Source organism: Phycodurus eques, chromosome 11 (assembly GCF_024500275.1).
Source record: "Phycodurus eques isolate BA_2022a chromosome 11, UOR_Pequ_1.1, whole genome shotgun sequence".
Taxonomy (NCBI): Eukaryota; Metazoa; Chordata; class Actinopteri; order Syngnathiformes; family Syngnathidae; genus Phycodurus; species Phycodurus eques.
The window spans coordinates 19,606,325-19,631,902 of record NC_084535.1 but is presented as its reverse complement, the minus strand read 5'-3'; the positions used below and the strand labels follow the sequence as shown (position 1 = coordinate 19,631,902).

General features: G+C 40.9%; 3 protein-coding genes across 12 annotated transcripts in view; 1 reads left to right on the top strand and 2 right to left on the bottom strand.

The window, feature by feature from the left end:
• The window catches only part of smoc2 (SPARC related modular calcium binding 2), a 28,440-nt gene extending 12,848 nt beyond the window's left edge, over positions 1–15,592 (bottom strand). For all 3 annotated transcript variants that reach the window (XM_061690927.1, XM_061690928.1, XM_061690926.1), the window contains exons 1-6: positions 15,173–15,592; positions 8,712–8,874; positions 5,215–5,321; positions 4,946–5,045; positions 4,371–4,412; positions 1,115–1,162 (exon numbers count right to left, since the gene is read on the bottom strand). In XM_061690927.1, coding sequence (XP_061546911.1) covers positions 1,115–1,162; positions 4,371–4,412; positions 4,946–5,045; positions 5,215–5,321; positions 8,712–8,874; positions 15,173–15,247 — 535 coding nt within the window. In that variant the 5' untranslated portion in view covers positions 15,248–15,592. The remainder of the gene's footprint in view (positions 1–1,114; positions 1,163–4,370; positions 4,413–4,945; positions 5,046–5,214; positions 5,322–8,711; positions 8,875–15,172) is intronic.
• A 1,639-nt stretch (positions 15,593–17,231) lies between these two features.
• eif3s6ip (eukaryotic translation initiation factor 3, subunit 6 interacting protein) lies at positions 17,232–23,780 on the top strand. The gene is made up of 15 exons (XM_061690800.1): positions 17,232–17,368; positions 17,697–17,733; positions 17,852–18,062; positions 18,144–18,223; positions 18,949–19,010; positions 19,124–19,193; positions 19,274–19,347; positions 19,481–19,652; positions 19,999–20,153; positions 20,229–20,399; positions 21,423–21,556; positions 22,160–22,333; positions 22,478–22,667; positions 23,407–23,487; positions 23,583–23,780. Exons 1-15 carry the CDS (start codon positions 17,351–17,353, stop codon positions 23,652–23,654), a joined length of 1,701 nt encoding a protein of 566 aa, XP_061546784.1. The 5' UTR covers positions 17,232–17,350; the 3' UTR covers positions 23,655–23,780.
• cdh23 (cadherin-related 23) overlaps positions 23,555–25,578 on the bottom strand; it is a 199,021-nt gene continuing 196,997 nt past the window's right edge. For all 8 annotated transcript variants that reach the window (XM_061690790.1, XM_061690792.1, XM_061690791.1 and 5 more), the window contains one exon: positions 23,555–25,547. In XM_061690790.1, the coding sequence (XP_061546774.1) occupies positions 25,209–25,547 (339 nt within the window). In that variant the 3' untranslated portion in view covers positions 23,555–25,208. The remainder of the gene's footprint in view (positions 25,548–25,578) is intronic.

Below are 25,578 nucleotides of genomic sequence, written 5' to 3'. Positions count from 1 at the left end.
GCTGGGTAAAGCATGGAGTTTAGCCCTGATCGAAAGGCTAAATGACACCGTGAGTGTCATTTAGCCTTTCGATCAAAGCTAAACTCTTTTTTTGTCTCGGGCTGCATTATAGTTATGATTTCCCTCAGAGGGCCGTTAGAACAGTGAAACCATATAAATGTTTAATCACCCAAACATATTATTACCATTACACAACAAACTAGTTTTGAAATCAGAAGACAAGGATAATAGTTCAAGTATTATTTAAGTTACTGTAGAAGAAGGGATTGGTAACAGAAAAATGCAATATCTCAACATTATTGTTTATTATTATGACAATTTGGAATTTGGGTAGATAAAATGATATGGTGGGCCGCATCTGGCCCATGGGCCTTGAGTTTGACACCTATGCTTTAGATGATCACGTGATTAGAAAAATGATTAGAAAAATGATACTTTCTTCAGACAATGAAAACTTGAAATAACTCAAATATAACAATGTAGCTGCAGAGATTTAAATGTCATGCAGTAGTTCTTCTGCTTCCTCTGTTTCTGTAATATTATATGTGGAAGTGCCCACATCCAACAATAAAAATAATCCACTTTAACAATGCTTTCTTTTTGTAATAAGCGTAAGCTGTATCATGATACTGTGGTCACATCAACCACTGTTTAACAAGGTCATATTGCAGAAATACAGTACTAATATCTAAAACATCCATCCATCCATTTTCTATTCCTCTTGTCTTTATTAGAGTCGTGGGTGAGCTGGACCATTTCCTAGCTGACTTTGGGCTTGAGGCAGGGAAGACCCCGCATTGGTCGCCAGCCAATCGCAGGGAACATATAAACAAACAAGCATTCCCACCTATGGGCAATTTAGAGTCTTCAAATAGGATACCATGCGTATTGTTGGAATGTGAGAGGAAGCCGGAGCACACAGAGAAAACTCACAAAAGCACGGGGAGTACATGCAAACTCTCCACAGGCTAGCCTGAGGCTAACTTCCATCAATTAATTAATGGATTAATTGATGGTAGTCATAAACTCTGTGTATGACTGGTAGTCATACACAGAGTGTGATGATGGAAGATGACTAATGGCTGGATGGATGGGTGGTTAGCTAGAGACTCACCTTCTTCATCTGCGGAAGGTTGTGGGTCCACCACTAAGCCAGTCTCATCTGCATTCAGAATGGAGAATATTTGCAAAGAGACTACAATTACAAGAGTAAACTTGATAAAAAGGATACATAACTTTGTGTTATTTGCACGTTGCCCGGTCAAGAAGGGTAGAGGAAGAAATAGAGGTGAAAGAAAAGAGTATGTGTGTGTGTGTGTGTGTGTGTGTGTGTGTGTGAAGCAGAGAGAGGGAAGTTACAATAAGGGAAGACAAGTAGCTAGTGGTCATATACTCCCATGGGTATCATTGTGCTATGAGGGACACGCAAATGTAATCAATAAAAATAATTTTTGTATACAGCGCATCTGTGGTGGAGAAAATGCCAGCGGGTCCTGATCTTCGTACAACCACAAGTCTTGCTATGCGTGCTTTCCAATTTTGTAGACCGTTCTGTGCCAAGTTGGGCGTTCCAGCTCAGAAGAGGGCGTGTCCTTGGAGATGCGCCTGATCGAGTGACAATTTGGTGGCAGAAAGTTGATCTAAATTTAAGCCTGCTCATACCACTTTTAAGTTCTGGTGCTGGTCAAACGCAATTTTGGTGAATTTGATCGGCAAAGTGAGAGCGAGCTCTGCGGACATATTTGAGTCGCCAGCGGTTATCACCATCTCATTCTGTTTAATAAGGGTACCCGCTCACATTGTCTGTTGCCACAGTGCAGTGATAATGCGCCACTCCCGCACGGATCACTGCAAATACTCATCGGCCTGTTACGTCCACAGAATGGTTAATGAGTTTCCTGTCTGTATGCCCTGGCTCATCCATCCATCCATCCATCCATCCATTTTCTGAGCCGCTTCTCCTCACTAGGGTTGCGGGCGTGCTGGAGCCTATCCCAGCTGTCATCGGGCAGGAGGCGGGGTACACCCTGAACTGGTTGCCAGCCAATCTCAGGGCACATACAAACAAACAACCATCCGCACTCACATTCACACCTACGGGCAAGTCAGAGTCTCCAATTAATGCATGTTTTTGGGAGCACAAGTGTTGAAGAATGCAGTGGCCTAGTCAGGGAGTCCAGCTCAGTGTTTGTTTGGTGTGTGTTTGTTTGATTTGTGGTAAGAAGAGGACGGGGATGGAGGTTTGGAATCGCTAAGGGTGAAGCCAAGGCCATAGGTGTGGTTAACCTCACTGTGGGTCACTCATTCTCCATAAGTAGACCTGTTAGTGCCTGAGTCAGGACAAATCAAATGGATGGCTCCACAAACAAGGATTAAGAGTCAACATCTTGCTTTAAACAATGTATTCTTCTTTGTAGGCACTTCCCTTGAATGTCACTTTGTTATACCAGCCATTCATCTTCTTGATTGGTGGATCAAGCTACATAGTTGTGACCTGCAGCTATGTAGTAAGGGATTGAAATGCCATCTAAAAAAAGTGTATTTATGATTTGGATTTATGATGAACCACTAATGACCTATCTCTGAGGCCCTTTACATGACTGCAACACCTCTTTTTTGCATCTGCCAGGAAACCCCTGCGCAATTTGTGGTCTTACAGCATTAGATTTACTGCTGTTTGCCAGTCATAAGCTGCATATGTTTCCAGCATGTGAATGAATTTGTCAAGTTAAGCAGCAGAGAAGGGTTTATGGTAAAACATTTTGTGTTTTAATGATGCTTCAATGCCTTGACAATAAAAGTAGTTTGACAGCTGTCATGGAATGCTTTGGTACTGATGGGCTTCCGCGGGTTGAAAATATTGCCGCAATTACTGCTGTTTTCAGTGTAGACACACCGCAAATCTACAGTTTATTCTGCTTTTTGACACCCACTCCCCCAACTCATTTCCCCCTGTCTCATACTTTCACCTCCTCCCTCAAATTTTGCATTCCCGCTTAATGGAAATATAATTAGTGGTGCAAGCTCAGACGGACGCTGTACCTAAAGAGACAATTAGAACCCCTTCAACAATTACATGCATACTTTGTTGCAATGAGATCCGTGACATCAAGCATGCAAACATGAACATGCACGCACATAAACAATAAAACTATGAATCAATTGTAAATCCTCAAATTACACATTTTTCAAGACATTCAATTCATCGGTTAGAAAGATGAACTCATAAAAGTTAACAGCAAGATATTGTGGAGAGGATCCAGAAGGAAAACTTGTGGTTGCGAGAGAATGGTAGATGTTGAAAGTTAAATTAGGGTAAAGAATAAAGCGTTAACATTTCTCTGTATCTGAAAAATGCAACTCGGCTGACTGATACAATAAGAGAAGTACTTATAAATCATCCATTAAGGCTGTTGAGACGACTGGTTAAAACAATAGCATATATTTGAGCATGATAAAAATAAAATAAAAATCATCATCAAACATCTCTGCTTCAATGTTTCAATCAATTCACAGACTCATTTTATAACAGCCTTCAGGCTCTCTCGGTTTGATAAAGTAGAGGGCAAGTCTTAACAGGCGACTCGAGCTGAACTACGCAGATGCATTAACACATTAACATATATGTTTTGAAGGGTGCACACATGCACATTGACACACAAGAGTACCTACACAGTATTACAGTAAAACGATCTATTGAGTGCACTGGTTTATAAACTGCACTGTGCTACACTCGCTGCTGTGCACGCCTTAGCCTGACTGTGGCAACAGTGTGACACAGATATAGTTGACTGACGATGGCAAGAAGAAGTCAGCAAACTAAACTAAAGCTAAAGCAGTTTTGTTCCCACAGAGCAGAGAATATACAATAAACCCCCACTATTATAGGGACCGTGCCCTGCCGTGAATAGGGAAAAAACACGATAAATTGGCGTGTCCCCTTAAAATATTTATGAAATAGCATAAGGTAACAGAGAAGCAAAAACACTGCTAGTGCCACAACAAAATATACACACCAAAACTAATACTTTGTGTTTGTGTTTGATGAGGAGAGCAGCTCTAACTACCGAGCTGAATTTTTCAGTCTGTGCAGATTTGATTTTAAAACATGAATAGTTAACAGTTCAATATCCAGCTCATCTAAAAATTCATGAAAAGTAAATGCGATTTTGGTGAGTTAAACACAAGCTAAGAATAGATGAGAATGTGAGGCTCCTGGGATCGTAGAAACTCTGCAAATAAGATGCATCTTTGTTTAAGCCTGGGTTAAAGCTGAGGAAAAAACACAATTTATAGTCTGGACTATATTTATAGTCTGAAAACAAATCTCATTAACAATGACTTGACAATGTCTTGTATTGACTTCTCACCTTTCCCTGGCTCTCTTGTGGTCGCTCGCTCTTGTTTTGATCCTAAAAAAGAAAACCTTGAATTTAATTAAATGGCTCAAAACACTCTTTATAATGTCGTCAATTGTGACATTTTATATATTGGATTTATTTTTCATTAGATTAGAATAATCTGTCCTAGAAGGAAATGTCTACTAGCACAATGATTGAACCACCGAAGACAATGATACAGTACATTGTTTTCTAATTGCATGTGAATGGAGAAATGTTTCTTAAAATTTCACAAGAAAAGTCAAATAATAAACAAGTAAATCAGAAGGAGAAAGTGGAGGTTGAAATAAAGCTTAATTTCTGAGCTCCAGTGATGCCGTGACAGCATCTGACCCAGTGTTGTTTGCTAACCTCAATGGCTTTTTAGGGTAAAAGTGCTCCATTATAAATGTGTAACTTGCGGCGACAATACAATCATTAAATGAAGATTGATTGTGAAAGGTGTGGCAACAGGTTAGTGTTTTCTTTTTTTTTTAAGTTGAATAATAATTGCTTTGCTGATTTTGCTGCCAGGCCATCTCATTTTTGGGGGAAGCTGTGCCCACCTTGGCACCGAGGCTTTTTATTGGCCACAGCTGAGCCACTGATCGGTCGGCCATTGGGGGTGACGCACCAACAGTATCCGGTGTAGCTGTGACATTGTACCTGTAAAGCAATTAATACACAAAGAGCAAGTTTTTGCAATGGTATTAGAGTGACACTGTCTACTTCCCTCCCAAACAATTCTAGTGGGTTTAATAAAGATGCCGAAATGTGAATAAAAGCCCCACAGCAACCATCCCTTGCATCCCAAAGTTAACATTTATTTAGTTACCTCACTATATGTGCCATCGGGGTTGCATACTGGCACAAAGACCTGAGGAAAAAGCTTCTTGGCCTGCTGCTCTGTGTACTTCTTCTCTGCTACGCATCTGGACGTATCTGAGGAAAACCACAAATCACCTCAATCACAACACATCACAGAGAGCCACGAAACGACCCACAGCTCAATTACTTTCTTATGCTGCGCAGCTGTAGGCCCAGTATTTTCAAAAAGCACAAGATGCTGAATAGCATGCATGATGATGAATGAAAAAAATATAAACGTAGGGGGTTGGAAGAAGGGGAAGGGACAATTCAAAACATTTGGGAAGCAGAAGATCAGATGCTTGTGTGGCTGGGACTAGAACCAACACTTATTCTAGTCTTATTAGGAGCACGCCAGGCTGGTCTGCATGGTGCCTGGTGGTAAAGCCATTACGGGAGGAGACGTCTCGTGCTGCTTCTGCAGAACATTCCAGTCAAAGGAGAAAAGGGCTGACAATGCACAAGGCGAACCTAAACCTTCCTCAATCTGCCTCTCACCATCTCATCATGTACCCGTTCAAGTGTTTGTAAATAGAAATGTGCACTAGCGAACGGTCGCTCGTGACCCTCACACCAATCATGTCAATAACTACATTGACTAAACAATGATCCTTAATGACATAGTTTTGGTAAACTGAGCTGGGGAGTCATATTTAGTAACATACATCTGCCACGTGATTCCCCCCCAACTAAGGACAATTACTATACAAATAATTGCATACAAAATAAATGAATGTGTGGTCAAATTTCTATAACTGCCCTATAAAGGGTTAAAGAATAAAATAAAAATAATTAAATATGTGTCCTGAGATTGGCAGGTGACTCGTCCAGGATGTACCGCGCTTCTCGTCCAAAGTAAGCTGAGATAGGCTCCAGCTCGCCTGCGGCCCTTACGAGGATAAGCGGCATAGAAAATGGATGGAGGAATGAAATATGCTTCTTGCAAACATATTATGTGCACACCTAATAAAACCTTTTCCCATTAAACTGAGATTGGAAAGACACCAGCAAGTCTGCAATGAACACTCTAAATGATTGACTCAATAAACCATTACTTAAACAACAATGGTACTGAGCTATACGTTATACTTAATATTCATAACATATCCTAGCAAATACAGAGCTGGGAGAGCAAACATTGGCTAAAAATCATAAGCAGTTGTCTCTCTGAGTTTTTTTTTGCAGACATCTTTTAAAGAACAGTGGTGCATGCGTTTGTTATTAAAATGCATTCGCACATGAGCAATAATAAGTCTCAAAGCCAACATAGGGCCTGGACACAGGTACATTTGCAAATCAGCCTTTGTGCAATGCCTTCTGGGAAATATTGGAGTACATTTGTTATATACTGGCCAGCTACTTTTGATAAATATGCATCCATTGTCATTTGGGTCCCGGGTGAGCTAGAGCTCATCCCATCTGATTTTGAGTTAGAGGCAGGGTACACCCTGGACTGGTCGCCATCAAATCGCAGGGCAGATTCAGACAAACAATCATTCATGCTCATATTTACACTGAAGGACAGTTTTAGAGTCCTCAAGGAACATAACATGCACAATTTTCTAATGTGGGAGGAAGCCCGAGGACCCGCAAAAAAGCCACAAACGCATGGGGAGAACATGCAAACTCCACAGACAGAAGAAGGCAAAATCCCAGATTCAAACCCACATCCTCAGAACTTTGAGGCGGATGTGCTAACCACCAGGTCGCCGAGCTGCCCACTTGCCACTGATGATAAACATCTGGTTATTTTATTTTTTTGAACAGGTAAACAATAATAAGTATCAAGGGTAATTCACATTATTGTGCTTTATTATTGTTGTTATTTTATCATATTGTGAAACGGCCATGACTTCAACTCATCTTGTTGGCCAACTGCACCATCTGTTGAAACTCTCAGTGACGCTTCAATGGTAACTTGGTGCGACACACAGTGCCAGTCTGTCTGGTAGGTTCATAGACTATCAAAACAATGACTCACGCAACACTTAAAAAATGGACCCATTTGGTCACATGGCTGCAAGTTATTGGCATGGCTTACGCAGTCAATATGGATCATCCAATAGACGCACAAAGAAGAACGTGCTAGTTTGTCTTTGTCTAGCGTGTCTCTGTATGTATGCGTGTCACTGGCACTGGTGAGGAAGGGCAAGGTGATAGATGAAAACGGGGAATTAACGAGCTCTAAATTAGATCTACTGGAAAATCCCAAAACCATCATCCTTCTCCGAGGGGCCTTTAACCTAAAAGGACGGAATGGAAAAAATGACAGGACATATGATTCATTCCAGCTCAGTTACAGAAAACAAATGTAATATCATTCTCACCCTCTTTGTGCTATTAGACCAGATGAGCCCTCTGTCTCATTTCGGCTTCTAATATGAATGCAGCTCTTGCTCCTTTCACCCTTGCCATCCAGAAGCAGAGGGGGGTTTGCACTCTTATAGACCCAATGTTTTTGACACATACAATACGACTTTCATGGACTTTCGTCCCTTTCAGCTTCCTAGCTGGAATCCTCTATTCTGCGTGCCGGCGCAGTCCTCTACATCCAGATGTCTGCTAAGAGATGTTGCCATAGAGACCTAGCACGGGCATACAATTGTGGAAACTGCTTCTCTATCAAACAAGACCTTTCTTTATCTTAACAAACACTTTCGCTTGCACGGTCTCAAATGGTAACATGTCAAAGGGAAAGCGACAATAACTAGCAGGATAGTAAGAGTGGAGGATTGAGGCAGCCACATTGGGGAGCTTCGGCTCTTCCTTCCGGCACTTGCCAACAATGAGGAAGTCTGTGAGATGCCCGACCCCACTGAATCTTTGACTCCTTTTGTTCAGACTCGACAGTTTTACATTCATTACATACACAACATTAAGACTCATATGGCCCATACACAAATAAGTTACAAATATAACCATTGGTAAAGCTACTGAACTGCGCATTGTAGTTCATCTTGAAGGTGTTTGATGAAGCTGGGGTCAAGGCTTTATTTATGCATCCATGACACAGTCCTACTGAAACAAAAATGCACTGGTCCTAAAATACTATAGAACTTCTCGACATAACTCAGCGGCAGCTAACAGGTTAGGTTAGGGTTAGGGTAGCACAGACCCCTATCGATTAACAAACTGATTAAGAGGTGTGTCCAATGAGACAGTTGGGCCTGAGCCATTTCAGGTTAATCTGCAACCGCACATACAGTGTAGTGTCATGTACTGTTTAAGACAGACGGAGAAATAAGAAAACAACGCTGTACATATGTGTTCACTGCCAACGTGAGCCTCTGAAGGCAGCCAACAAAGCGTCCCACACACTCTCACCATGTCAACCCCACTCGTCCTCCCAGCACTCAAAGAATCAATTATGCTGAAATGAATTTAACCCAGAAGTTTCTCCTGTGACGCCCCCCGCTGCGCATTTGAGAACATCAGGCGGCGATGAAGCGTGACTCATGACCTGACCTTTGCATGGCCCTCGGATGACCTCCAGCTGGGGGTCGCGGCACTTGGCTCGAAGGAACTCGCAGCGAGATGTGAAGGTCCTGCCGTCTGAGGCACACAAGGGTTTGCGAGGAGCTCTGCTACATTCCATGTTGCACTCTTTATCCTGATCCACCCGCAGGAACTGTAGCAAGGAGAAAATAGGATATAAGCTGAGGAAATAATTCTTATTTCTAGGAATCAGCAAGCTTTGCATCTAAAGATGTACGAACTATTCGATGAAACGCTGAAAGAATTTCAGATGTGGGAGCTTGTACAAACTGATTAAAATGGGATTCATGGTCAACTTGAAACATATGCAAAATCATGTCATACTATATTTCATCAGAGTTGTCAGGCAGGGAGGTTGGCTAACAGTGTGTGCACCGCATTTTGCCATTGATTTGGCTCGCTTTGTGAGATGGGTTCCACTTTAAAGATGATTGTGTCATCTTATTTCGCTAAATCAACAAAGTTGTTTTTTTTTTTTACTTAAAATGTGCACAACATACAAACTGGTCAAGCAGTGCAAGGACAAAAGGAAAAGATTTGTATATTACTTACATGCAGTATTATTCATTTAATTTGTGACATGTGTTACAGAGTAGGTGGTGTGTAATCTGGATTTGTCTGGTTTATTTTGACCCAACGTGGGCGAAGATATACAGGTGAAATAATTTACTTAGCAAGACTTATCAATGCATATTATCCAGCGTGCTTGGTGCAAGAAGAAGCTCAGGGAGACCATCATATTCAAGTTTCTGAATTGGAAAAATAATTATTCATGTAATTCTTGCTGATATGAATACATTACATAATAAATTTGGTGCATGAGTATCTGTCATGGTGTATCTCAAATATGTCGTTTGAGGCAAAGTCAACCCCTACAGAAAATGAAACTCTTTTCTAAGTCTGTGCCAACACCTGCACCTGGAGTCACACCCGGAGATGTTTTACTCAGCCATGAAAAGAGAAACATGGCAAGACAGACTCTTGGCTGAACGCTTCGGATCACCTGTGTCAATGCCACCATTGTATCAGCCATCATGGTATGAAACCCCATCGCCAAGCCACACAATAGGGCGGTGGTGGTGAAGGGGGTGGCAACCAACTGTGACTGCTACAATGACTGAAAAGACAGTGGGTGATAGAGTGGCTCAGTCAAATAGATGGCAGGGATCGTTGTGTTACTACAGTGTGAGAGTTGGGGTTTCATCAAGTTCATGTGATTCATCTTTAACGCAATTATGACGTGAGTTACAGCAGGGAGAAACAACATGCAGGTGCTGGATTTAGTTATATTCCTAGATAAATTTGCTTTTCCTACTGTATGTCTGCTTTTACAAAGGAAATATTTGCACACTAGAGTATTTTTCCCTTGAGGTTTTTGTTCAATTTGCAATGAAAGTACCTATCTGAGTGAATAAACTCTCTTTCGGCTATTCAGTGAATTAACAGAGGATTTGTCATGCAGATCCTTACTTAAATTTGTTGTGAATGTACGTACAAAAGCAAGGCTATGGCAAGCCACAGAGCAAGAACAAACGACGCACACGACCCTGAAGAGGGTGGGATGAACAGCAATAAAAGAAGTTTGCTGCCTCTGACATCTTACAAATCAAGTGAGGGATGGTGTTCGGTGGCAGCCTCCTATGTTCAGACGAGCAAGGCTGCAGGGTTGCACTGCACCTGGAAGGGGGTTGGCAGCGTGGGAGGAGGCAATGTTGCCTTAGGCTGTGTGCATGTGTGTGTGTGTGTGTGTGTGTGTGTGTGTGTGTTGGGGCAGATGGGGGTTGAGCCAATCCTGGCAACCGGGCTCATAAATCCTCCCAGATTGAAGAGGCTCGTGGAAACACATCGGAAGAGGAGTTGTTACGGAGATGACTTAATTAAAATGTTCAAAAACAATCATTTTTATGAGCCCTTCAGAAATATTCCTGCGTCCCTTTCTTCCAAAGCTGCATGCCATCTAGAGAAAGAGAACAAATGAATGCTAATGATGAAGCACTTTGTGTCATGAGAACACGCCTCAACACTCATCTGTCATTACTCAACCAATACTGAGAGAACCAGCTTTTCTTCGTGGTTGGCAATAACTAAAAATGAGAAAAACAAAAGTCACTACTGTACTGTATTTCAACGGCTGAATAGAACCACGTGTGAATTGTATGGTGACTCCGTAGGAGATTGCCGCTGTGACAAGCCTGTATATACACCTGCACATTCTACTACCGTGATTCCCAACCACTTTTTTACGACATGTTGGTGTGCTGTGAGAGATCGTCAGGTGTGCTATAGGAAATGATCCAATTCACTTAATTGGTCTAAAATTGTTATTGGAGACCACCATGTCATTGGCTAAATAAATGTTTGGAAACACTAATGAATTCAACTCAGTGCTGTATCACAAAATTCCACCTTTGCATCATCATTTGAGGTGTAGTTGATGTTTTAACCATATCATGGAGCAGAGGAGCTGTTGATTCATTCGCCCAAAAAAATATTGTGATCTAAAGCATCGATACTCAACTGGTGGGTAGGAAGCCAAAAGTGGTTCGCGGACCTGTTATGGGTGGGTCACAGACGTAGTAAAAAATTATAGGGGGTCCTCAAAATAAATTGCTTTGAGGTTGCAAAGGGCTCATAATGAACTATTTTGCACAGTGGCGTAACAATACGTAGCCACACAGCACATTCAGTTACTGCCATACTTACTGATTTTTTTATATTTATGGGCTAGAAGTATTTTTGTGTGTTCTGATTTATGTACACGATTCATAACAACAATTCGTAAACTTAGCTCCCCGTTTACTGTGAAATATTTAATAAGCATCCCAGGTCAGATTTTTAACATTCTTTTGATATGCAGGCATGCGTCAGAAACATTATTACAAGTACATTATTCGTATACTCAATTCCCACACAGAATGTATTTGGACGTAAGGGACTTTCAGAGAAAGATAAGATCAGTGCCAAAACAGAAGTGAAATTTTGTGGCCACATTTTGTGCAATTGTGATTTAGTTTAAGATATTTATTTTTGGATGGGCAGTTGTAATGTTCATCCTCAGTTTGTTAATAAGGTGCTCTGAACGGGGCTTTGAACATGTACGCTTAAAACATAAAATACCTGTACTGTACATGTTTTTAAAGTCTCAAATTCTAAACAAGTGGGTACCATGGTGACAACAGTTGACAAAAACTGCTCTAAAGAACAAATAATGCAAAAAAAAAAACATCATCTCTTATTTTTAAAATGTATTCATTGTTTCTTAATTTCCACATTGTTGATCAAGGAAATATAGTGAAATGTCCATACCTATGTTTAAGTACATTTAAAGTAAGGGAATGCCTAAAGGTGCTTAAAGCTAAGCACAATCCAAGTGAAAATACCTTTGTTCTCTATCTTTTAACAGAATTCCACATTCAATATGCTCCAGTTACGCAACAAGGATATTATAGTTCTCTTTCAACTAGCGCATATCTCTTGCTTTTTTTTTTTTTTGTTGAAACAGGTGCTCAAATATTGCGGCGGTCCATTTTTTTTTCTGTCCCAACATCTCACAAACAGTTTCACTCACAGTTATTTTCTGTTTGGTCATCCACATTCATCTTTTTTACATCCTGACCAACAGAAAAAGCAGACAGGTCAGGAAGACACTTTCTACTACGACTCCCCCAAAACAAAATGTTTCTTTCATGCTATGATGGTGGGCTACAAGCCTTGCCACAACTCATGCTGGACACCCCATTGCCTGTACAACACCACTATTGTCATTATCTCCCCGTGCCAGCCAACAGCCTGACAACCCAAAACGATTCATTCATCAAAGCAGCATCCTCCGCGAGCTCCACTGAGAAGCACAAAGCTAAGTGCCAAGTGTCTGAGTTTATGATAAAGCTCCAAGAAAACAGCAAAGAGAACCAAGTGAGCCATGAAATCAACCGCCCAGAATCACCATCGCTGTTTAAAACTCTGAGATAAATATGCTACAGAGACATTTTCCTCCTATATAAGCTTTTCAGAAAGTGGCTTTTTGATGCTAATTTTTTTGTGCATTTGACCAGAGATGATGGATGGGTGAGGCAGAGCTATGCGCTGACTCATTCCATCACCTCATGCAGCAACACTACAGAGTGAAAGAGTACCTTGAAGTTTGGCAGCAGAACTTCTTATGATTTATCATTAAATCATTAATTATACTCCTATTACTTTCCTTGATAATATCAAATGAGACGTGAAGGATGCAGCACATAATGTGTCACAAGTCAGTACAGTATTGATATCAGTCTTTCTCTTTTTTATCACTCTTTTCCTCTTCCTCTATTTGATAGTCGCACATTAATTTGCATGGTCTGTCTTAAAGTGGCCGTTTGTATCTTCTCTAGCAGTACCAACAGATGGCAGAATAACAAGAGAGTCAAGAAAGGACAAGACAGGTGGCGTGGCCAACCAAGACCAACCAGCATAAAAATCAAATCCAATTATCTCTGGTTCTGAATGGCGTATGAAGGAGGCGAGCCTCCAGCGGTGAGCACATTGAAGGCTCATAAGGGCCTTTTGGGCTCAGGGGCCCCTGCTTCCAAGGCCCTGAGAGGCCCCTCACACCACCGCCAAACAAGGTCAATGGGGTCCCCAGCTGAGAGCCGAGGTAAACGTGTTAAATGACCTTGGCGGGAGTTTCCTGCGTGGTCGGTCGGATGCTACAGGGATCATTAGTTTCAAGCGTAGTGGAAAGGGAAGAAAGTGACAGCCTCTAACCAGGCTACTAACTCAATCAAAGGAAAAGGCATTTAATTGCTGTGAAAGATGCCCAAAAGAAAGGGTGATGGTGAAGAAAGGCCTCTGCGTGTCAAGTGATGGTAAGAAGGTCTCTTAGTACTGGCCCACAATTTAATGAAATCATGGGGACCAATGGAGTCCATATGTTTGACAAGCATTCAAGGTTTGAAAAGAGAGCAGCAGTGTTAATGTGCCCACATCTCTACACACACTATTTCATGCCATCAACCATGGAAAATGTTGTTCTCATGAAAATCCCAGTCAAATGTCCCATAGGTCTACCCTCTTTTTTGACCTCAAATATGCACAAAGCAGTACATGCAGGCCTTTTTAGGAAACCAACCAGCCTCTCATGTGTCATTCACACAATACACCATTAATCACTTGCAGAAGACAAATCCAACTTGCCATGTGCTATTCTAATACAAAGCAAGTGAAAACCGCAACGGAGAAGTTTGATACAGACCTGCCATGAAATAAGTTTTATTCACATAGCAGAGTGTGGTACTCATGATAAACGATTCAATGTGAACAAAATAAATACAATTAAAAAGAGCATCTGGTCATGCAACATTTCCTCCCACATTCCACAGCTTCACTGTGTCATCAGGAAAGAGGATCTCTGACCCTTCACCTGCAGGTTAACAACTCATGGTCACTTGTTTCCAACTGGATATTAAGGCATTTTGGACCGGAACATAAATAATGTTGCCTTGGGGAGGCAGCTGTCACATCAACCTGTAAATCAGGAAAACCTCTGACAGAGCACATTCCACTCTGCTGCTGTATGTGCGCTTGATAATGACCAATGTTTTCTTTTTTTTAATTTAATTATAATTTCTCCACTGTAATCCAGCAATACAGCAGTTTTAGGGAAAACGGCAAGAGGCATTGCTGCCATGCATGATTCTATAGAACAATGCCAATGTGCTTTGCGGGTTAAACACATGCTGAAGAGCCCTTTTCCGAAATGAGAATAACTTCTAATTATTTTTAGGGGAAAAAAAATAAAATAAATGCAATTCTATCAGACTCAGCCAATGAATTGTTCCAAAGGGATTAAATTGATATTTTAAAATTTGCAGGTCTGGGTAAACAAAGATCATTTCCCTTAGAACAATCCACATTGTTTTATAGTATAGTATTTTTATTTTATTTTATTTATTTATGTATTTTTCTCTTTGTTTTAAATGTTTATAAGCTGTCCCCCCCCCCCCCCCCCCCCCCCCCCCCCCCCCCCCCCCTTTGTTTTAAATTCTTTGAATCACGTAAAGCACATTGAGTTACCTTGTGTATGAAATGCGCTATATAAATAAATTTCCTTTGCTATAGAGTTGGGTTCATATATGGATAAAGATTAATGTTGTATTTTTTTTGGTACGATAAATGGCAAAGGTTCTGTTAGCTGCAAAATTTTATTTGTTAATGTATTTATTTATCGAGTTAGACCATATATAATATCTTAGTACACAGTCACACATATAGAGTTAATTATGTTTCAGGTTGTTATAATAAATATTGGCAAAAAGCAACAAGGAAGAAAATTGTGTCTGCGTAAAACTGTCACTCCTCCCATGTGCGTAAATTAAGCATTGGTTGTTCAAGTAAAGGCATCGCATATGAGATGGATGTGTATATTTCAAGCGAGCAGGTATTCCTACCGTGAGAGCGGAGAACTTTTGAGCGTGTCCCGCGCTCAGCAGACAGAGGAAGACCAGCAAAGGACAGACGCGCATCCTGGCTCAATGTGGCAACGTCGTCCAAATGACGCACGGCCCAAGAGCACACCTGTGCAACACTAAAGCCACCCCCCGAAACAAACAAACAAACAAACAAACAAACAAACATACAATCAAACAAAACACAACCAAAATAAATAAAGTACAAAAAAAAAGCGCGATGTTTTGAAAAATATTAGCAAGCCTATTTCTTCAAAAAGCCAACAAGAATCGTGTTCTTCGTCACCAAAGCTTTTTGGTTTCGTCTGCGCCAAGGTTGGTGCGAGCAACTCTCCTAATTTCACTCAAGCGTGATAAAGCTCTGTGTCGCTGACCCTTTTTCCTCCCTCAGCAAGTCTTCCACTTCTCCTTCCTCTCCAATCCTCCTCCTCCCTCCCCCCCCACCCCCTTCCTCCACACCTCCTCCCTCCAGACTTCGCAGACAGACGCAGCACCTCCAGTTGGGAAGGTGGGAGGGTGAGAAACCCTCTGGAGCAAAGCCTTCAGATAATCTTGTCCTTCTCACGTTTCCTTTACGACTTCAAAATGAAATATTTTGTGTGCGCGTGCGTGTGTGCGGCAAATATCCTTTTGCAATATACTCCCAATGAATATAGGTATAGTGAAAACCCTCAAATGAACTTTTAGTGGTGGTGGTTTGATGTGTCAAACTGTGACACAAAATATTGCACTTCAAAATTACAACATATTTCAAGGAGGCTGTTGTCCTTTACGTGATGATAATACATCTAAAATCAACTGAGAGGGAGAAGATAAGACACTTTATTCGTGGTAACAGGTCCAGCCGTGGGTTTCGTGGGGTATAAACACCAGATTGCTGCTATTACGCCATCTAGTGGTAGACCTATAAATCACAGGCTCTTCCCCCATTTCACAAGTACAAATTTACACAACAAAGAATTTTCATCCGTTATTGCTACATGAAAAGCTTTTAATATTTTGACCAACTGCTGGCCTACAGTGAAGTGAGTTAAAAAAAAAATCAGTGGGGAGGAAGAAAAATCACAAAATGTGGTTCGAAAGATAAGACTTCCTTTGACAAGATAATCCACATTTGGCTGTGAATCTCCAAATGTAACAACATGTAAAATAAAGGTAAGGGGTTTGCCTAATGTAAAGCAATACTTATTGACAAAATCATACCAACGATTGAAATAATAGAAATATCAAAATGAACTACATTGTGTTATCATTATTTTTCTGTACTAGGTCCATTGTAACACAGGAAGAAAGGAAGAAAAAAAGCAGGGTATGTGCTCAGTGTTGCACTGAGTTGACAGTAATGGTTGTTTCCTGTCATAACATTTTTTGTCTTAAGTATAATTTGAATGATAATCACAAACCATTTAACTCCACAACTAAAGTTCAAAGTCCAGTCTTTTTGGTTTGATTAAAAGCATTTGCTGGTTAAGGACTACATATTTGACATTTCCTGTCATTCCCAAAGCCAAAGAAGTACACTTTAAAGTTATGAACAAGTTGTATCCATCCAGCTTGTGACTTAGTGCAATAACGATTTGGCATTAAAACAAGTAATTGCCTTTTCTTTGACGAAGTAGAAACTGCTGTTTTAGTCGTATGTGGCCTAAAGCTGATAGAAAGAGAAAAACATAGAAATATAAAAATCTAGAAAAAAATCTCTTAAGTGGAAAACTTTAGGATAAAACTCGTCATGTTTCGGTCTTGTTATGTGCAATACAAATAATGACTATTTGGTAAATACTGTTCTTGCCCCTGGTAAATATTTTTCTACAAAAATGTACAATTTTGAAGGTGCAACCCACATTCCTCTTTTTGAGAATGAGTTAGTTTCTTTCTCAAAAGCCCTCAGACTTAACACAAATAGAAGTGCTATTAATCTTATTTTTATGCTACTCATTTTACCTTTATACTTAAAAAAAAAACATGTTTTCCCATGATGCAACGGATGGCGAAAACAACAACCTAATCTCGCGTTATTTCAGGACGTCATCATTTTCTTTCCGCTTCCTGCCGTCCCGCAAGCAGCGGTTGCGTGGTTTAGCAGGCTTAGCTAGCTGGTCGCATTGTCCAAATTCGCCCTCAGTCAAGAAAACAATCCATTGAATTACTTGTGGAATCATGTCATACGACGACGACGTTAGTAGACCTATTTTTCTTCTGAACGTAACAGGCGATAGGATTGCTAGAAGCTAAAGTCGGTTAGCATGCTCTAGCTGTAGTACGAGAAGATTATTCACTGAGCTGCTTGAAATAACCAAAATAACTTTGCAGTCTGATTGATAATTTTGAAATTTTCTGTTTTCATATAACCTGTATAAGCAGGATATAGTTCATTTGAATTGATACTTCTGCTCTATGTCTAAATGCGTTTTGTTGGTGGCTGGCCTGTGTATTTCTCGACATCATTGGATGGCGACTACATGCTCTGTGACAGATGTTGCTCATGATTCTTCTTCTCTTTCAGCATGACGGCTTTTCAAACGAATACGACCTCCACACCGGTTTGTGAACATGATCCACATTCAGTTTACTGACACAAAGATTCCTTGTGTGCAAGTGACAACAGTCCTCGAGCTGAAATCCTATATGATCAAATTCACGTTCTGTGTTCGTTCGCAGGTGACCCGAAGGCAGACATGGCTTTTGAGCGGCAGTATGAGCAGCAGACCTACCATGTTATCCCAGAGGTGATCAAGAATTTCCTCCAGTACTTCCACAAAACCATCTCTGACTTGATCGACCAGAAGGTCTACGAACTGCAGTCCAACCGCGTGTCCAGCGAGAGTATTGAACAGAAGATCTATGAGATCCAAGATGTCTATGAAAACAGGTAACGGTGATCTTACAAATGTCATCTCCTGGTTGCCCTTGTTAAGCGGCTTACTTATTTTGTACTGCCCTTGTGTTCAAGTTGGAACAAGCTGACTGACCGCTTCTTCAAGACGTCTCCTTGGCCGGAGGCTGAGTCCATTTCATCGCTCGTTGGCAATGGTGAGTGAGTTGGTTTAAGTCTTTATGAAAATAATACATGCCAGTTATGTACACAATTGGTTTTATTGTTGTCCCCTTGAGACTGATGTTGTATTATAGGAAACTAGGAAGTTGGAAATGTCTGACTTACTGTAAAAAAAATTAAAAAAAAGTGCCATTCAATGAGAAAAATTACCAATCATTTTCTCAGGGTTCGCCTGCTTCCTCTCACGTTTGAGAATATGAGTGTGGATGTTGGTCTCAATATGTGATGTGATTGACTGCCGACTGGTCCAGGGTGTGTCCCGCTTCTCGCCCCAAATCTGCAGGGAGAGTCTTCAACTTAGGCACGGCCCAAATGAGGACAAGCACTATAGAAAATAATTGGACGAGTAATCATTTGTATAAATTCCCTAGCTCCAAATGTTATTTCTAAATGAATTTTAGATGACCTGATACACTAAGGAAAGTGCTTTACCATGCGCATCAAGTTATCCATCCAACGACGTCCACAACAAAATAATGTAAAGTTTGGACTTTTAAGTTTCAATCTCTCCCCCTCAAGCTCAAGTTACAGTATTTGGTAAAGGTGCAGGGTAGACAACTATGTTTTTTGTTTTGTTTATATTGCACTAAAAGGTTGGTCGTGCCTCGGAAGCTCCAAGTGGTATTCTTCTAGTTTCCCAGCAGTCTTGAATGCATCATTACTCCACTGTTGTTACCCTATCACATTTTATCCCCCACAGATGCCGTCTTCCTCATTCTCTATAAGGAACTGTACTACAGACACATCTATGCCAAAGTCAGCGTAAGTCACCACCACTTTCCAGTTTCCAAGCATAATCTTCAATATCAAGAGAAAACTTTGAGAGTTAGTCTTTGTTTGTAATCAGTAATCAATAACCTTCTCACACTGCTTAGGGGGGACCCAATTTAGACCAGAGGTTTGAGTCCTATTACAATTACTGCAACCTCTTCAACTACATTCTGAGTAAGTTTCAAGAATGGTTTTGCCTTCCTCAAGTTATCACTGAAATGCCAATGTGGATGTTATGTTTTTATTACAAACAGATGCTGATGGCCCTGCCCCCTTGGAGCTACCAAACCAATGGCTTTGGGACATAATTGATGAATTTATCTACCAGGTATGTTCTATTTTGTTCATTAGGGCTACAAAACAAATATTCATCGCCAAGTGAAAGAACAAACTACAATAGTAGTATGAACATACTAGTATTTTCAGTTAACACTAACTTTCTATTTATCCTCCTCCTTCAGTTCCAGTCGTTTAGTCAGTACCGTTGTAAGACTGCCAAGAAGCCGGAGGACGAGATTGAGTTCCTGCGAAACAACCCAAAGATCTGGAATGTCCACAGTGTTCTAAATGTGCTCCACTCCCTTGTGGATAAAAGTAATATCAACCGCCAGCTCGAAGTCTACACCAGTGGAGGTATGAAATTTATCTTAAAATTCAGAATTGGCGGCATTTAAACTAACCAACCATAAGATTGACTACTTGCTCAACCAAACGAGATCCAGTACAATAGCTGTATCTAACATTTCTGCCTTTATATAGATAATATCTCAAAAGATTCATTGAACAAACCACATGAGTATAACAACTGGAGGGAAACCTTTTGCCTGCTCAGTGTGTGATAAAAACTAGGTACGGAAGAACTCATTTTAACCAACTGATGTTGACCAGCATCAGGAGCTATTGGTGGTTCAATAACTTTTCAAGGATACTTTGACAGGTTTTTGGGAGGTCAAACTGAAAATAGGTTGCTTTGTTGCAGGGGACCCAGAGAGTGTGGCGGGGGAATATGGACGCCACTCCCTCTACAAGATGTTGGGCTACTTCAGCTTGGTGGGGCTGCTGAGGCTGCACTCTCTGCTTGGAGATTACTACCAGGCCATCAAAGTGTTGGAGAACATTGAGCTCAACAAGAAGGTAAAACCTAGCGAGGTCTTTTTGCAGCGCTTTTGTCTCCGTTGTGTAACTGTATCTCGTCTTCTCTTTTCTCAGAGCATGTACTCCCGTGTGCCCGAGTGTCAGATCACCACCTATTACTATGTAGGCTTTGCCTATCTGATGATGAGGCGTTACCAGGACGCCATTCGAGTGTTCGCCAACATCCTGCTCTACATCCAAAGGACGAGAAACATGTTCCAGAGATCAACGTATAAATATGAGATGGTGAGTCCCAGTTCAAGGTGACCTAGTTTTGATGGCAAATGGTAAATGGACTGCGCTTATATATTGATGTTAACCTTCCACAAATGCTGACTATATAGGTCAAATAGCGTTAAGGTTTTAAATAGAATGACATGAAATAGCCTTCAAAAAAATATTAAACTATTTAATGCAACATTCATTCAGCCATTTAGAATAGTGCTTGACCTCAATAAAGTCACAGGTGAGTTGGAACCTTTCCCGGCTGACTGTGGGTGAGAGGCGGGGTACACCCTGGATTGGGTGCGAGCCCATCTAGGGCTGTGACTATTAAATCTTTTTACAATCGATTCTCATATTGATTATTGATTGATTTATTACTATCACCAAAAAAAAAAATATATATATATATTTTTTTTTTACTACTAAAATGCATATTATTCTCATTTAGAAGGGTTAGGGATGACCTCCAGTCCTTAAACTGCATATGTTGGTACTCAGTGTATGGTATAAATTTGGTGTACAGAATTTGAGGCAGTAAAGTGCTAAATGCTACACAGTTACCAATCGCGATTTAGCATTAGTGCACTAGCAATTACCATTTTAGGTAAAAAAAAAAAAAGCTAGCATTCAGCTCACTCATACTTATCATGTTATATGTGCATTACACATCCAACGTCTTAAAAATCACTTGCAGACGCTCCTTTGACGTTTTTGGTGAAGTTTATGATTTTTATTATTTTTTTCTGCCTATATTTGAAGCCGACTTAAACCAAGTTTTTCGATTTATTTATATATATCCTGCAGCCCTTACTTTCCCACAACTTTTATTCATGTCTTTAATTTATACGTTTCATAGTTCAAGCTTTTGAAGTAATGTAGTGTGATATACAGTAAATGTTACATAATCATTAAAGTTTGAAGAGACATAGAAATCAAGATGCATGAATGTACTTCAACAACTAAATGCATATTGACTTGAGGTAGTTGCTATGTTCCTTTGCTGTGTGTTAATCAGATGCCATTTGGGTTTGTTTGTGGTTGCAGATCAACAAACAGAACGAGCAGATGCACGCTCTGCTGGCCATTGCGCTCACCATGTACCCCATGCGAATCGACGAGAGCATCCACACCCAGCTGAGGGACAAGTATGGAGATAAGATGCTGCGCATGCAAAAAGGGTGAGCATATTAGGGACAACATTTATTTTTCATTGGTTACATTACAGGTGTCAAACTCAAGGCCCACGGGCCAGATCCGACCCGCAACGTCATTTTATGTGGCCTGTATAAGTTTGCCACAATTTTTCAAGACTAGCCATACAAATGTTAATAACCAAATGCTGGAGCACTTATGTAATAATCATGATGCAATTATTCAGGAACATAAAGGTCTAACTGTCTTGCGCTCTCACCACACACCTTGTTCTTAAACAAATGCAGTTCAACTCAGAATTTGGCTAGAAGATGTCATATAGAGTATAAACGGAGTACAAACAACTTCTAGCAACATTTAAAAAGCCTCTCCTGGGCTCCTTAGATGAAACCAAGGGAGTTTCAGAGAGCAAAACAGAATAGGTGAATTTGTCAGCAAATACCAGGACAGGTTACAATAAAATATAGGTGAGTAGGCAGACACCGGCCCACTGAGACTAACCATATACGAATTGGCCCACGAAGACAACAAGTTGAACACCTCTGAGTTAGGTTGTGGGTGGCATGAATGAATTTTAAAATGCAATGACCGATGTCATTAATCAGTGAATGTTACCTTTTCCACCTCAGAGATCTGAAGGTCTTTGAGGAGCTGTTCAGCTTCGCCTGCCCCAAGTTCTTGTCTCCAGTGGTGCCCAACTACGACAACGTCAATGACAACTACCACAAGAAACCCTTCGAGCAGCAGCTTAAGGTTTTTAAAGAGGAGGTGGCGCAGCAGGCTCAGCTCTCCACCATCCGCAGGTGCCTCCTACCGACTGACTTTGTAGTAGACGCACAAAAACGTGCACCTCAGCAGTTGTTTTGCTTTGAATGGTGGAAACCTTGTTTTTTTTAAATTTTGTTATTGTTATTTTTTAATCTTACTGGTATTTCGTTTCACTCCAGTTTCCTGAAGCTGTACACCACAATGCCGGTGGCCAAGCTGGCAGGTTTCTTAGACATGACTGAGCAGGACTTCCGGATTCAGCTGCTTGTCTTCAAGCACAAGATGAAGAACCTGGTATGGACCAGCGGTATCTCAGCTCTGGACGGAGAGTTCCAGTCAGCTTCTGAGGTCGACTTTTACATTGACAAGGTACAGTCCTTAGACACGGAATGTTCTTAATATAATTAATAATATTAATGCGGTTGGGGTCTAAATTAGAACGTGATTCCAAATCCTTTTCCGGCACCATAATCCTTTTTGTGTAGTTCTTTTTATTAACCCCCAAATATTCCAGGTATTGTTTTCCTTAATCCTACGAGGTACTTACCCTGTTAACTGATACCCATTTTTTTTGTATGCAATGCTAAACAAATTTAATACACTATCACTTAATGTCGGATATATGCCACAGGTGACCTACATTTACAGCACTGGTAATTAATAACGGCTGAAATGGTTACTACATCAGTATGTAGAAGCATTTTAACTTAATAATGATATCAACTTTAAAAACAGACAAGTACTTATTTAGGCACATTTATTTATTGATTAAGATGCCAAATTATAGTTATCTACTTGCATTCTTGAACAGACAAAATGTTTTAGTGGTGAAATGTTATGTTTGATTCATTTCTGACCTCCAAGAGAAGCCCAATGAATTGTACTTGTGTATAAAAGGGGAATTCAGTTTAAAATTTGCCACAGAGCGCTTGCTGAAAATGAAAGTGTCTGCAGCAAAGCCCTTCATGATGCTGGATGATCTCTGAGAAAAATAGGTTGCGGTGGTCTAACACATTTGTTAAGATGTATGCTCAATTGATTATTTGCAGTCCATGAGAGGATAAAAATGAGTTTGTGAGTCAATTTTGTACTCCTACCATCTCCTTAGGACATGATCCACATAGCAGATACTAAAGTGGCTCGTCGATATGGAGACTTTTTCATCCGACAGATCCACAAGTTTGAGGAGGTGAATATTAATCTGTCCTTATTGTGACTTTTGCTCTATGACTGTTTTCACGAATTTCTGTCCTGAATGACTCAAATTCTCTCCCGTCTCCACAGCTGAATCGGACACTGAAGAAGACACCAGCAAGCAGCACCACGGCCACATCTGGGAGCGCCACGAGCCGATGAATGTGATCCTTAACAGGGATGAGAACTCAGCATTGAGTCTTTGCCTACTGCTGCCAGGTTTCTTGAAATCTGTAATTGATGACTTTTCTATATAACTTGGAAACAATAAATCAATGGGCTTACAAACTCATTTTACGTTTATTGTCTACAACCACTAGATGGCAATGTTTTCCAGAGTGTGCCACAGCTGGCCAATTTTGCACCACTTCTTTAACAATACTGTAATATAAAAATTTGTCGTGTAAGAACCCGCCTTGTTCAGGTTGATTCACTATAATTGTCCAACATTTTTATCAACAACAAACCACTTTCCAGTCACCCTACTAAGACTGTGACAGATGGTTGGATATTTCTTTTACTATCACAGATCTCAGGGCTGGTAAGAGTAACGACAAAGAAATAAAAACATACAAAAATGCATATATAAAAATTAACCTTGAAAACACACCACTCATCAGAAAAACACCATTGCACAAGTTACACGTACACCCACAGACATCCAAATACGAAAATGACCTTCCTGTTGCAGTAAGCAGGCATTTGAATTTAAAAATATCATAATTCCAATACTAATTTTGAAATAAAAAAAAATTGCTTGATTTGAGCATGACTCTTTAAGTACCCTCAGGTGGCAGTGTAACGTCTTGGTGGGCAAGTTGCCATTTTCCTATCAATAAAATACAACGGCTAATATATTTTTCATCCAATTTGTTTGAGGGCTGAAAGTTCTCATTTTTGCTCCAAAATCAACCATTTTGAATAATCCATTGAGGTGTTCTTGTCATCAGTTAGGTGTCTCCATTTAAACCACAAATTCACAATATGCTCACCAGGAAAAGATGGACAAGCATGTTCCTGCTTGGTCAGTTGTGGCTGCCTTTTATTTTTGATCCAACAATTTCCACAGTGCAGATGGAAAGTTTAATTTGTCAAGCATCAAGGTTATGTGAGGCGTTGCGGTCGCACTGCATCAGTACTTTCCTGTCATTACTAAAATAAAGATCTTCATATTTCATCTTTACTCCACAGACACTGTTTTTACACTTGCAAATTAACTCAAAATATGAAAAGGAGTTGGAATAATCAGTGTCCCATTGAAGGCCATTTGCTGGTCTGAATGTGTGTGAAGCTGAGTGTGTGTGTGTGTTTGTGTGAGTGAATGCAGTCCGAGTAAACCTTCAGCAGAACAAGTGAGGATGCAGCACCCTCTGCTTCTACAGTCTCTGCCATAGGAATTCTTGTCCTGCATGTCCCTTCTGTTCTTTGGATGAAACTTGATGACTCCTGTTAGTTTTGTTCTTGCTGCGCCCTGCTGATCATTTTTATTTTGAAAAAGGGGAAAAAAAAACTTTTTAAGCAGGCTCACCATCCACCTAAACCTATCTAGTTATGAGTTTTCGGCCCATGTGGGCTGTGGACTAGCACGCTCACACTCTGGTCCTTCTCGGATCTTCCCCGTACCTTCCCAACAGGGTCAGGGTGGTGGTGTGGAGACACAAGCACACGCACACACTTGAGTCATGGTTGGGCTCAGACCAGCGAGGCCTCGGCTAGTCATAACTCAGTAATTTCCAAAGGGCTCTCCCGTAGCTCGCCGTCCTTGTGACGATGCATCGGAGTCGACTTGGCCGACTCTGTGCGGGCGTTGCGCTCAGAGTAAAGCCCCCCGTCAGCGTTTAGAGCCTCTAGAGATCGCGCCAGAGCCCGCTGGTCATCCTCCGGCAGGCTGTTGAGGTCGGAGGTGAGCAGGGTACCTGTGCTGCCGTGGACCACGTGCACACCTTCCGGCCCCTTCAACTCCATGGGAAGCTTGTGTTTGAAGCGGAGAGTGCCGCGACCTCCGCCCATGCTCATGCGCTCATCCTCGTCATCATCCAAATCACTCTGGATCAGCTGATGGCGGAGAGAGGCAGAAAGGACAAGG